The 13,631-nt window shown below is 44.2% G+C and overlaps 1 protein-coding gene across 2 annotated transcripts in view; it reads left to right on the plus strand.

The window, feature by feature from the left end:
* The first annotated feature begins 238 nt into the window (after positions 1–238).
* The window catches only part of TTLL11 (tubulin tyrosine ligase like 11), a 256,195-nt gene continuing 242,802 nt past the window's right edge, over positions 239–13,631 (plus strand). For both annotated transcript variants that reach the window (XM_043916940.1, XM_043916941.1), the window contains exon 1: positions 239–830. In XM_043916940.1, the coding sequence (XP_043772875.1) occupies positions 402–830 (429 nt within the window). In that variant the 5' untranslated portion in view covers positions 239–401. The remainder of the gene's footprint in view (positions 831–13,631) is intronic.

A 13,631-nucleotide genomic window follows, 5' to 3' on the forward strand; every position in this document is an offset into this window, starting at 1 on the left:
GAGCCCTGCAAGCTCCCATAGCTGTTCCATCCTCAAGCTCATCTCCAGCCGGTCGGCTCCAAGTTCTGCGAGCTCAGCTACCCAGCGTGTTCTCCGAGGGGGCGGGCCAAGGCCGCTTCCGCCCTCTTCCAAGATGTCCACCGCCGCCTCTGTGACAGACCTGACCACGTGAGCAGCCTCGCCTATGAGGTCGCCGGGGCTGTGACGGCGATTGTCCCTTCTCGGGCCCCGTCCAGTGGGCGACTGCCCTTGTCAACCGGAGCCTGAGCGATCATGGCAACCGGTTCGGGAGGGGAGCGCGCGGCAGCGGCGGCAGCGACGGCAGTTTGGTCGGGGGCCGGGGCGGCGGAGCGGCGGCGGCGGCGGCTCCGTCACTGGCGTTGGCACCAGCCCTGAGGGCCATGCTGCGGGGCAGTCCCGAGAGGGAGTTGGCGGCCTGGTGGGAGGCGGAGGCCGTGGCCGCGACCAAAGCGCAGGCGGCGAAGGAGCAGGTCCGCGTGGACCCGGGCGCGGCCGGGGAACCGGAGCGCAAGGCGAGGGAGGAGCAGCCCAAGGAGCCGGTCCCGGCGCCACCCTGCGCGGCCGAGGAAGGTGACGCCCGCATTCTTCCGCGGCCGCCGCCAACGCTGCCCGTGTCCCTGACGAAGCCGGAGCCGGCGTCTGGTCTCTGCCCGCACGGGAAGTCTAGGATCAAGGGCCGCAGCTGCAAGCGGAGCTCGGGCCAGTCCGACGAGTACTGCTCTCTGCGGCCGGTCACCGTGGACAGCTCCAAGGCCAGGACCTCCCTGGACGCCCTGAAGATCAGCATCCGCCAGCTCAAGTGGAAGGAGGTGAGGCCCGGCCCGGCCGCGTGGGCACAGGGGGGTGGACTGGAAGACCTCAGAGGAGCCTGCTGGCTCAGACCAGGTCTCAGGGCCAAGCTCCTGCTGTGCGCCACCCTTGGCAGCCTCTAACTGCTGCTCCTTCAAAGCCTAGCCCCCAAGTCACTTCCTCAAGACTGCTCTAGATCCCTCCAGGTCCGGTTAGTTTGTCCTTCCTTCTAGCTCCCCTGCAGCTACCCTTGGCTCCCTGATCTCCAGCATCAGCACTCGCCTCCCCCACATTGTAGATACTTGTTTATATGTCTGCCTCCTCCAGCAGCTTGTGAGTCCCTGAAGCCCTCGATCCCCTCTCTCTTTCATTTCTTCCCTAAGTTTTATTTGTTTAGCATTCACTGGGTGGCCCCTTGCGGAGGCTGAACCGTTTGTACTTTGGAGGCAGATAGACTAGGGTCTCAGCATCCAGTCACTTAGCAGTGTGACCTTGAGCAACTTGCCTCACTTCTTTAGCCTACTTCTTCCTCTGTAAAGTCAGGCTAAGTGTACCTATCTCATAGTTTTCTTAGTATTAGAAGACTCACTCTGTATTATAATAAACCCAAGTCTGCAATAAATGGAAACTCATCTTACCACCCACTCTTCTCTTCCACCATCACCATCACATAACCGTCAGTATTATTGACGACAGTGTAGGTGCTGGGTTTTATGTCTCAAGGCTTGGCATGTAAACAGGCATCAGGAACTGGTGGGCAAAAGGGTGAGTGAAGGAATGGGTTATTTGTCCTTGAACTTATTTTAGATCTGGAAGGGGTTGGGATGAAGTACCAGTGACATCCAGAGATAATCTGTTGTAGTTGACCGAGTGGATAAAGCCATGTGACTTTATTTGCAGCGCCTAATGTTATTTAATGTGCTTTTGGGAGTGTCAGGATGTGGTTTAGGGTAGTGGAACCTGGAGGCTTGGACCCACGTGGTCTGCTGATGGAACAGAATCTGTAATAGGCGACTCAAGGATGTGGGTCCTTAGCAGCCCTGGGCCTTGGCTAGAGAAGACATTCAGGAATGGTATAATGAAGCTGGAACATGCAGAGAGATGGCCACAGACAGGATTAATGAGGTCAGAGGGTTGATGTCCCAGCAGTAGGAGTCATGTGGTTTGGAAGGGAGTTGAGAGTCAGGCAGGGCAGATTTCCAGATAGGGAGGGGTTAGCCATTGACTAGTCTGATTCCAGGTGTCAGGCACCACCCCCCCCCCCCCCCCCCCCCCCCGCCAGCCTTGGGGCTTGGGGATCAGGGGAGGGCTTTTATGCCCATGAAACCTGGAGAAAGTGATGAAGGCTCCCAGTATACTAGCTAGGTGTCTGGGTTTTGGGGTTTTGGGACAGGAAGGTGTGAGATAGGAAGACCAAAAGGAGATAGACATGGAGAGCTTGTCAGTACCATAGTCCTGATGAAGGGAGGATCCAGGGACTGAGACCAGGCCACAGAATGAAGGCAGGCTGATTGGCCCAAGCGTGGCCTGTACTTAGCTTAGCCCTGGGGCGAGGGTCGGAGAGAGAGACACAAAACTGGCCAGATCTCAAGAAATGGAGCCATACAGACTCAGAAGTCAGCAGCCACACATGCTGGTCCAGCTTCAGTCACTCATTCTGTAAGTGTCCCCTGTGGATGCTGGGCCCTGTGAGGCAAAGGTGCTCAAGATGTAACCCTTGCCTTCAAGGACTTCCAAGTTCAGTAAGCGATAAGACACAAGTAAGTAATCACTGCAGTAGTTACAGGGCCTCTGCTGCTGCTCCTGAAATGCTCCTTTCCCAGCTGTTGGCATGGCTTCCTCTATCACTTCAGATCTCTGATCAAATGCCAGCCCCTCAGAGAGGCCTTCACCTGTAGCTCCCCCCGCCCCCCAACTGATGCTTGCTCTTCTTTATTGGTTTTTTCATAGCACTGAACTCTGGTGACACTGGATTTTGTATTGGCTATTGTCTGTTTCCCTCACTAGAATGTAAGCTCCATGAGGGCAAGGGCCTTGTTTTATGTACTGCTGTTTCCTCAGGTGCTCGGCACACAGAAGGTGCTCAATAAATATGTGTTGAATGGATGAACACCTTATGTGATGAGTGTTTCTGTGTCTGTGTAAAGGTGTACCTGCTCTAGGAGGTAGAGGAGCATCATGTCAGGGCCATGTCCTGGAGGAGAGAGCCCTGAGCTGAGTTCTGGGATTTATTATTATTTATTATTGTTATTATTAGGGATCGTTGACTTTGGATCCCTGGCAAAGGGAGTGGGACCGACAGAGCAGCGGTGCATTTGGGGCCTCACACTTAATTCGGTAGGGGCTGGGTCACAGAGTGGGCAGCAGAATGGTGAGAGAGGAGGCAGGAGGGGTGGGCAGGGGTCAGATCATGTGCCACACTATGGGATGTGGACTTTTTTGGAAGCCTGTGTGAGCCACTACCAAACCTTAAGCATCTTCCGTTTATCTACTGTGTGACTTTGGCAAGTGAGTTAAATTCTTTAAGCCTCAGTTTGCCTGTCTGTCAAATGGGAGTGGGTCCAGCTAGGTCCGTGGTTCCCAGTCTCTCTGCTGCTGCAGCCACATAATGGTAATGTTTACTCTGTGTGAGGCGCTCGTGCAGGTGAACGCGATGGGGTGAACGGTTTCCAAGGTGCTACCTGTTACTGTCTCCTCCAGCCCCTACTTTGCCTGTTCTCCTGCTCAGAAAGCATACTGGGGTGTAAGTGGAGATGCTCATTCTAGGATGTTTTAACATAATTTACTCCCAACAGGACTTTACTTTTAGAGGTGTGATTATTTACCTGCCATCACGCTTCCCTGTTTGCCTGTAAGGTCCTGAGGGCAGGAGTGGTTTCTGACTTGTGTCCCTGATGCCCAGCAGGTGGTGGGCGATCCATAAATGAATGAATGGCTGACTTAACCCCAGAGCTGACATCTCATCTTCACACCATAGAATGTGGAGTTCGAAAAGTGCCAGGCTAGGAAAACTTTCAAGTTCCTTCCAGGTTTAAACGATAATTACGGTATTCTTAGTACCTGCAGCAAAGTTGGCTTCATGATAGGTAGCATATATATATATGTATGCTACCTATACCTATATATATATATATAAACTGGATACTAACAAAGTGCAAACACAACCTCCCCAGGCTTGTCTCCCCATCTGTTACAGGGGCGCTGTTGGAAGAGTCCGCCTCTAATGTTCAGCACCGATGTGCTAGGAGCAGGAGCCCTGCTGGGGGCTGGGTTGCGAGGAACTGAACTGCAGTGTCCTTTGTATGTCACGCTGTGCTGTCGCTGCAGGCTGTGGAGTCCCCAGCCAGCTGGCTCTGGCAGGGGTCAGGTGGGCAGCCCAGGCGAGAAACAAGGACGTGAGTACCACCCAGAGTGAAAGGCCTGTGTCTGCTTTGCGAGTAAGTGGTGAGGGCTCCGCCACTGGGCTGCTCAGCAGGGCGGCCCCGAGCCGGTGAGGGCGTTCAGCATTCGCCTGGCTTCAGGGCACAATCCCCTTTCTTCTTCCACTTTTCTCTATTAACAGACACTTAACAACAGCAACCAATAGTGACAGTAATAATGAACAACTATGATGAATCCTTCCACAGCCCTTCCCCTCTGCCAGGCACTCTTCTGGGTACATCACATACAGCCAAGGATTTGATTCTCCCAACAACCCTTTGGGTACAGCGCATGCCATACAGAGGAGCAGCCAAGGCAGGGAGATTTGGTTTTATACACAGGATGGGGTAATGGCGGCTTAGAGAGCAGAGAGAGATGAAGAAGGAGCCAGGTTGGAGGACACTGATGGCCATGCCAAGAAGCTTGTGCTTCTGGCTGAGTATGATCACAGATTCCTGCCTTTTATAGACCATGCTTCCCTTGCCCACACTGTCAGTCTCAAGGGAACCACACCAACTCTTTGAAATGATTCAGTTTTCAGTTGTATCCACTCTGGTCAGGTCTAATGCAATGGTGCCCACCGTGTTTCTCAAAGGACAGTTCATAAATGTTAGCTCTGTACACTTGTAGGTAAGATGAAAGTTTATTTTAAAAGCGCAAAATCATGTTTATAGAGTTACTGTGAAGTTGAGACATGAAAGAGAGACATGGTTCCTCACTCATAGTAGAAGCTCAATAAATATTTACAAAAACACGTGGTTCTCTTCTAATCATGTGAGCTTCTCTCTGCCTCTCCTGTATATTCTTTTTGCAGTTTGGACACCCTCATTAAAGAAAACCTTAGGGAAAAGACACCGTGGGGAATAGATGCCACTGTTTTTGCGAGCTGCCCTCCTTGGAGATGTCAGTTGTGTATATGTATGCGGTGGTGTCATGGACACCAGCTAACGTGAACAAGGGTGCTGAGAGATTTGATAGAGGGACCTTTGTTGATAATAGCTGGCGTAAGCCCTATCCCAAGATCTATTAGGTTTCCCCTGGTGGCACAGTTGGTAACGAATCCGCCTGCAATGTGGGAAACCTGGGTTCAATTCCTGGGTTGGGATAATCCCTGGAGAAGGGAACAGCTACCCACTCCAGTATTCTGGCCTGGAGGATTTCACGAACAGAGGAGCCTGACAGGCTACAGTCTATGGGGTCGCAAAGAGTCGGACACAAGTGAGTGACTTTCACAAGATCTATTACAGTGTGAGCTGTTTGCTTCAAGAGTGTCCAAATCATGCGTTGTTTTTGGAAATGTATTCAGCCTTTCTTTGAAGCATGTATATACTTAGGATATCATCCTACTTACAACTTGTGTGATGTTAGTTACTGTCTATGAAATACCATATTACGTGCTAGGCTTTATGTTCTAAGTGCTTTATGCTCATTAAAACTTGAATAGAACACTTATTATGTATTATTTTATTTAATCCTCACAGCAGCCCTCTGAGTTGGATCCCATTATTTCCTTTTTATTTTCCCCATTGTTTCCAATTTACAGATGAGGAAACCAAGGTTGAGAGGAGGTTAGTTCAGGGGTAGCCCAAGGCCACACAGGTAACAGGTGTCTGAGCCATCCAGGGCCTGTGCTTATAGCCAGTACACAACCCTCTACTGTCTTCTTTGCTAATCCTTTGCTGAAATCCACCCTGCAAGGAGTTATTCTATTATTACTATTCCCAGATAACATTTTTTTTTGGCGGCACCATAAGGCTTGTGGGATGTTAGTTCCCTGACCAGGGATTGAACTTGGGTCCTTGGCAGTGAGAGCATGGAGTCCTAACCATTGGACCGCCAGGTCCTAACCAGTCCTAACCAGTATGCCCCCAAGATAACAACTGAAGAAATAGAATTGGGCGCAGAAGTGGGAGAGTCAGGGTTCAAACAGTCTGCCTTGTTCCCAAGCCCACTTTTCAGTGTGTTGTGTAATCCTCCACTTCTGAACCCTCCTGTTCCTCATCTGACTCATAACTCTCGAATGGCAATAGTGACACTTAGAACCAGGAGGCTGACGTTGCAAATAGGACTTAAAATAAAACACGCTGAAATATATCCTGCCTGGCAGAGGGAGCCTTTGGTGCCTGCACTTTCCAAATCCTATCTCATGGCTGCCCACGGGGGGAAAGAGATTCTGGTGCATTGAGCAGCCAAGTGGCCTTGCTCCTCTGCGGGACCCGAGCCTGCTGCATGAACCGCCGTGTCGCAGACTCTTGGTGGAAGAAGGCAGATTAGAAAATGAAAAATTGGATAGTTTAACCTTCCCCCCCTTCCTCATTTTAATGATAGTCATTGCAATTTACTTTCCGGTTTTTGAAAACAGCCTTATGTTTAAGGACAGTTTATAGCTTACTCCATCCAATGTTCTCCTTCAACAGACATGTTATTTTAATGCCTAGTGCACTAGAATTTTTTTCCTTTGCAAGTTAAACTTGTCACGCCATAAAAATCACAATTCACTACCACTCCTTCTTGAACAATACAATATGTAAAAAAGCCTCATGAATCCACAGTAATGCCTCTCATTTAAAAGACAGTGTATTCCAGGAGCTCATATTCCAGTTCTATAACTAGTACAAATTAAAATTTTAGTTTTTAAGCAGGTATTACAATTGTTAGAGCAGTTTTCTGTGTTACAGAAATATGCTCTCTATTGTAAATAGCCTCGATTTTGGAGGTATTCTGGATTCTGGTTTTCTGTCAGAAGTTGAATGCAAAAATTCAATTATATATTTTCTTTTAAATCTATCCCTTGAAAAGAACATATTATAAAAGTAATCAGCTACTCTTTAAGTGGCTTCTCTAGAGGGAAAGTAGTATGTCCTGGAGCTAGCAGGGACTTTGAAATTCGCACAGATGAGTTAAAACCCTTGCTTACTAATTCCTTGTGTGACCAACCAGGTTGGGTCCTGCATACAGAACCACTCTGAGTATCACATTCTTCAGCTGTGTCAATGGGCCATAGTGATTCTTGCTGAGTTTTTGTGAGATTAAATGAGGGGAAGTATGTAAATTGCCTTAACCCAATGCTTGGCACATTGTTTGTATTCAGTTAATGGTACTTTTCCTTTTATTGGGTAACTATAGACATTGGTCATTTGATTTTATATATGTATTTTAAACTAGAAGACAACTAGTATTGCATTTCATCTTCATATATACGTTACTGGTTAAACACACTTCACAGCTCATTTGAATCATTTAACAAATACTCTGAGACCTACATTGTGCCAGGCTATATTTGAGTTCTTGGGATCTAGCAGATAACAAACACATGCAGAGACCTCTGTGTGGTAAGGGGCAGGTACATTTTGCACGAATATCAATGTGATGTAGTTTAGGTTTAAAAAAAATTTTTTTTAAGTTTTTTTTTTTTTGATGTGGACCATTTTTTAAAGTCATTATTGAGTTTATTACAGACTTTAAGTTTGTTAAAACGTCTATTTTATGGTTTGGCTTTTTGGTCACGAGGCCTGTGGGATGCTGGCTCCCTGACCAGGGATCAGACATGCACCCCCTGGATTGGAAGGCAAAATCTGAACCCCTGGACCACCAGGGAGGTCCCTAAAATTTTTTAGTTAACACTGATTTAAAATTCTTTTCCTTTGAAGTCAGTTGTACTTTTAAAGTTTCATGGGTTTAACTGAATATTTTAAGGCTTCCATTTTGAATCTGGTGCCAGCCTCATACTCTGGTATATTAACCATGTATGTCAACACTGGAAACCTATTTTAGCTATTTGAGTGACATCAGTGCTTAACTTTTGTGGTCATAAAACAAATAAGGAGGTTGTTGATTGAACAGAGAAGCAAATTCCCTGGGCTAATGTCTTTACTTCTTCCTTCCGTCCCTAAGCAGCCCTCCCCACTGACCCTGGAAAGACCGTGCCAGACATGGGCTTGAATCTTGGCTCTGTGACCCTGGACGAGTTCCTTTGCCTCTCTGAGCCAGAGGTTCCTCATCTCTAAGAAAGAGCATAAAATATGTGGTAGGCTTGTGAGGATTAATTCTGAAAATCTTGAAAGTGCCTGGGACTTTCAAATAAGAGTACCTGTTAATTGGCTTTCCCTCTGATGAATTTCCATGACATTTTAATTCAGTTTGATAATACAAAATTGATGGCGTCAACAGGCGGATAACCCTGGTATTGTTTGATTCATTTTGAACCCTCCTTTCCACTGGGTTGCTCCTCTGCAGCCCAGTCATTCCCTGAGATCCCTCCACAAAGGCTGTGGTTTTGCCAGAGAGAACGATGATGTTGTTTCTCTGCTCCAGATGGACTGACATCTCTCATTCTGCATCACGTCATATCGGGTCCTGCCTTCACAGCTGCCTTGGCCACCATTTGTGTGCATGTTTGTTTCTCTGGGTGTTTGGGAGCCGTCATTCAGTAATTTTTATAAATGCTTCCTAAGTCCTAGCTAGCAGCCATTTGCCGATGGCTCCTTCTTGTCACCCATCTGCTTCTGTGTCATCTGAGTAAAACCTTCGCATCCTTAATGGAGCTGAACAAATAGGGTGGTTTGTCTAGTGTGCATCCCTAAGTACAGTGTTACTTTTCAAAGGAGCCCTTCAGTCCCTCTGCCTACAACTCTTGCAGAGGCCAGTTTTCGTATTCTGTTCTTTATGATCACAGGGAGATTTTATTTCTCTTTGTGTTAGAACTGTGATTATTGGAATTTTTAAAAGCAACAATCTAAAAACTTCTGGACATCTTCCATTATTTGCAAGTACCTTGTGTTCAAATTCTAAAAACAGTATGTACTTATGAAAATTTATATAATTTCCAAGTATATAAAGTAAAACCCCCAAGTGCTCCCCGCCCCCATTTCCTGCCCTTTCTGTCTCCCATCCTGTCTCTTCTCCTTAGGGTAACATCAAGATTATAGTCTGCTATGCATTTTTCCAGATATTTTTTCATATTCCTCTGTGTATCAGGACCACTCAATTGTGCTGGAGAATCAACTGAAGTACAACAGAAGTTTCCTTCTTGCTCATACTTAGGGGTTCGATGTGGTTTGGTGGGGATGTGGGGACAAGGGTCTCCTGCCATCCTGGTTATCCAGAGACCTGGGCTTCCAGCTCAGCACCTGCTTCAGTGAGTCACTGATAGGAAGGGAACAAGATAAATGCTGCACCAGCTTTTAAGCCTTCCACTTGGAAGTGATTGCACTCATTTGTCAAAGCAAAATCCATAGCCTGGTGAACTTCAGTGGGGCTGGGATGTACAGTCCTACCATGAGTGCAAAGAGGAGAATCAGAACATCCTGCTAATGACCACCAACTAGACATCATATGTAGAGACACAAGTATTTTATATATATATATAAACAATTTTCATGTTATTTTAAATGCCACCGTCATACAGTGTGTATGTTATCTGGCAAGTGCTTCTTCAGCAGTACTTTGTGGACATCATTCTCTGTTAGTACATACGGGTTCATTTCATTTTGCTAACAACCAAAGAGCCCATCTGATGGATGTACCAGCATCAAATGTATTGATGGATGTGTTTCTATGTTTTGTTTGCTATTACAAAGGATGGTGCAGTAAACATCCCTCTTCAGACATCAAGTGTTTACTTGTGCAAATGCTTCTGTAGGACTTGTTGGGTCAAAGGTTATGTGCACTTTGTATTTTGATAGTTACTGTCAAGTTGCCACCAGTCGTGTTTGAGAGTGCTTGTCTTCTTGTATTGTCTCCAATGCTGTATCTGTTAATCTGCTAATTTTTGCCAAATTAATAGGTAAAAATGTGAGTTTTTAATTTACATTTTTGTGATTGTCATCAGGGTTGGGATTTTTGTGTAAAGTTTTTAGTCATTTGTACTGTTTCATCTGTGAAATACCTACATGTATATTTTTTGTTCATTTATCTTTTGGGTTGTTTATGTTGATATTTTGTATGTTTATGTTTTTCTTATTGGTTTGTAAATATTATGAGTAGTTACTTTTTTTCTCATTTGTATTGTAAATATTTCCCCTCCTGTTGACATTTAGACATCTAATACTCATTTGCCTTGCATGATTTACATTATTATAATTTAAAACATTTTTGTCTCGCTATTCACTAAAAGCAATTTCTATTGGTGACTTGTTAGCTTAAGAAGGCAGAGGAAACACACTATTTCATCCTCAAGTGCTATTAAGTTCCTAGAGAATTGGGAGGCAGTGTGGAGGGCGTTAAGAGTCTTACCTTTCTTGAAACTAGATATTTTGGGGGGAACTGTCACATACATTTATCTCAGTTGAATTTTACTTTGTGCAATAAGCATGGTAGACTCCTTATTTCTGTTTCACAGATGTCAGTGTGGGGTGGAGTTAGGTTTGAGTTTGAATCCCCACCACTATTAGTCTGTCACACAGGGCACTGTGATACTTGTCCCATTTTAATAACGTACGTAACCATATTCCAAAGTCAGTATGCAGTAAGTATGTCATCTGTTTCAGCTCTCCCCTTCTTCAAGGTGTTAAGTCACACCTGCTCGGAATTCGAGGGCAGAGTCCTGGCTCTGAGGCCAGGTCTTGTCAGTGGATCATACTGTTTCTCTAAGTGGAGTATGATTTCCTGGCCCTTGGAAGCAAGACCACTGAAAGTTAGTGTTTACTGAAATCGTTCAGTGCAGGACTGGGCTTTGAGCCTGGTTGTTAGTTTTATTTAAAACCACATTTATCACTTATGTAAATCATCCTTGTACATGGCTTAAAATATTAAAAATTTGCAAAAAATAGGAAAAAACCCATTTATCATCCCACTACTGAGATGCAATGACTTTTTATTTTGAAGAATTTGACTCCAGTATTTCTCCCAGGCATACATTTTTATATTTTATAAAGCTGATAAAATTATGTTAATGTTTGACAAAGCTAATATTATTTTATGTTAGTATTAATACCCACATTATAAACATTTTTCACAGTATACAAACTTGTCATAAATGTCATTTTAATTGTATAAAATATCTCATTCAGTGAAATGTATTTCATTATTTATTTCCATATTATTAAATGTTTAGATTGATTTTTCTGTGAAAAAATTTATGGTTTAGTTTTTTCCCCTTTATTTCACATTATTTTAAGACAACTTTCCAGAAATGAAATAATTAGGTTAAAAGGCATATACATCTTAAGGCCTTTGGAATGTATTGCCAAACTGCTTTCCAAAAAAGTTGTAGCAGTTAATACTCAATAGTGTATGAGAGTTCCTATAAGTGCTCAAGTTTGAAGAATATAATGACAAATATTGGGGAAAGAGTGAAATAAATGAATCTTCTCTTTGTCTTTACCAAATCTAATTCTAATAATCAGTGCCTAGCTCAAAGCAGGGCATTTTGACATGGCTCTTTTGGTGTAGTCATTATGTCTAAATCAAAATAGCCATATCAAAATATAAGCCACTTTTAACTTTTCAAATAATGTATTCAGCGGACATGCTTGATTTTCTACCCATCACTGACTCTCTCCTTGATCTGATTTTTTATCCCATCCCTGTTCTTCTACCCGTGAGGTAAGGCTTGAACATTTCATGTACAGTTGGGCAGTGAAACTGCTGGAAGTCTCCTTAGGCATTTCTTAGGTTTTGTCAAAAATATCTCTTGTGTGAAAAAAGGCTATATTAAGAGACAGTTAAAATGTCATGTCATCATTAGCCATTAGGAAAGTGAATATCAAAACCCAATGAAATACCACTTTGTATGCACTAGTACGTCTGTAATAAAAAAGACAGAATAAGTGTTGGTGAGAAGGTGGAGAAATTAGAACCTTTGTACACTGCTCGTGGGAAAGTAAAATGATGCAGTCATTTGAAGAACAATTTTGCAGTTCCTCAAAGTGTTAAACATGAAATTGCCCCATGCTAGCAATTCACTCCTAGGTGTACACCCAAGAGAACTGATAACATAGGTCCACGCAAACACTTGTACACTAATGTTCATAGCATCATTATTCACAACAGACAAAAAGTGGAAACAACCAAAGGTCCGTCAGCTGAAGGATAAATAAAATGTGAAATATCCATACAGTGAAATAGTATTTGACCATAAAAAGGAATGAAATACTGATACATGCCACAGCATGGATAAGCTTTATAAACATGTTAGGTGAATGAAGTCAGTCACAGAAGGTCATATATACATGATTCCATTTGTATGAATGTTGAGAATAGGGAAAGTAGATTGGTGACTGCCTAGAGCTGAGGATGAGGGAGGCTTTTGGTGGGAGGAGTGAGGAGTGACTTAGGGGGTACAGGATTTCTTTTGGGGGTGATGAAAATGTCCTTAAATGTGTTGACTGATGGTTGCACGACTATGACTATACTGAAAAGTGTTGAATTGTACAGTTTAAATGAGTGAACTGTATGCTCTGTGAATTATATTTCAATAAAGCTGTTGAAAAAATGCTGTGTGCTGATCCAGTTCTCATCATTGAACAGTACTTGTCTTCTCAGTAGTGAATGGAAATATGCTTCAGGAACTCAATTTGGTCCAGTGCCTCCTGTTGTTAATTCCACATGTTAGTTCTGTGTTGCAATGTTGCCTATTAATAGTACATGGACTCCTTGGATACCTGTATCTGGCAGAATCCTGCCCTGGTGACATAAAGTAGTGGCAGTTGTAACAGCACCCCAGACTTTCATCATAGGAAGGAGTTTTGTTTTTTGGGGGATTTCAAACATTGGCCTGAAGAATACAGTTTGGTCTGCTTATGGAGGCTCCGTTATGAAGCCTTTCAGTGATGTAGTATTGCATGGCAATTAAAAGTATGGGCTTTCGAGCCACATTGTTACTGTTTTGAACAACTGTGTTCAGTAACTGTTGTTATTGTTTTGTTACACTGTGTAACCCTGGAAAAATTTTACTCTGAGCCTCAGTTTATCTGTGGAATATGCATAATACAGTCACGCCTCAGGGAGTTGTTTGTTGCCAGAGTAAAAAGATATAATCATGTAAAGTAAGTAAGTGAAGTTGCTCAGTCATTCCTGACTCTTGCAACCCCATGGACTGTAGCCTGCCAGGCTCTTCTGTCCATGGGATTTTCCAGGCAAGAATACTGGAGTGGGTTGCCGTTTCCTTCTCTAAGGAATCATGTAAAGTACTTCGCCTATAAATACCTGGTACAGTTGACTATTTTTAGTTCACATTTGGCCCTAAGCTTCTCTAGACTCACTTCACATATCCCATGCCTTGAACTTTATCTTCTACCAACACCATACTGATGACATCTTGAACTTTCATGCTGGGCCATTTCCCTTTGTTCGTATTTTTCCTTTTCCTTAGAATGTCCCTGTCCTTTCTTTGGCTAACTCTTATACATTCTTCAAGTATCTCATTGTACCTTAGTTTTCTATTTCATGGCTTTCTGCTG

Source organism: Cervus elaphus, chromosome 11, assembly GCF_910594005.1.
Source record: "Cervus elaphus chromosome 11, mCerEla1.1, whole genome shotgun sequence".
NCBI classification, from domain to species: domain Eukaryota; kingdom Metazoa; phylum Chordata; class Mammalia; order Artiodactyla; family Cervidae; genus Cervus; species Cervus elaphus.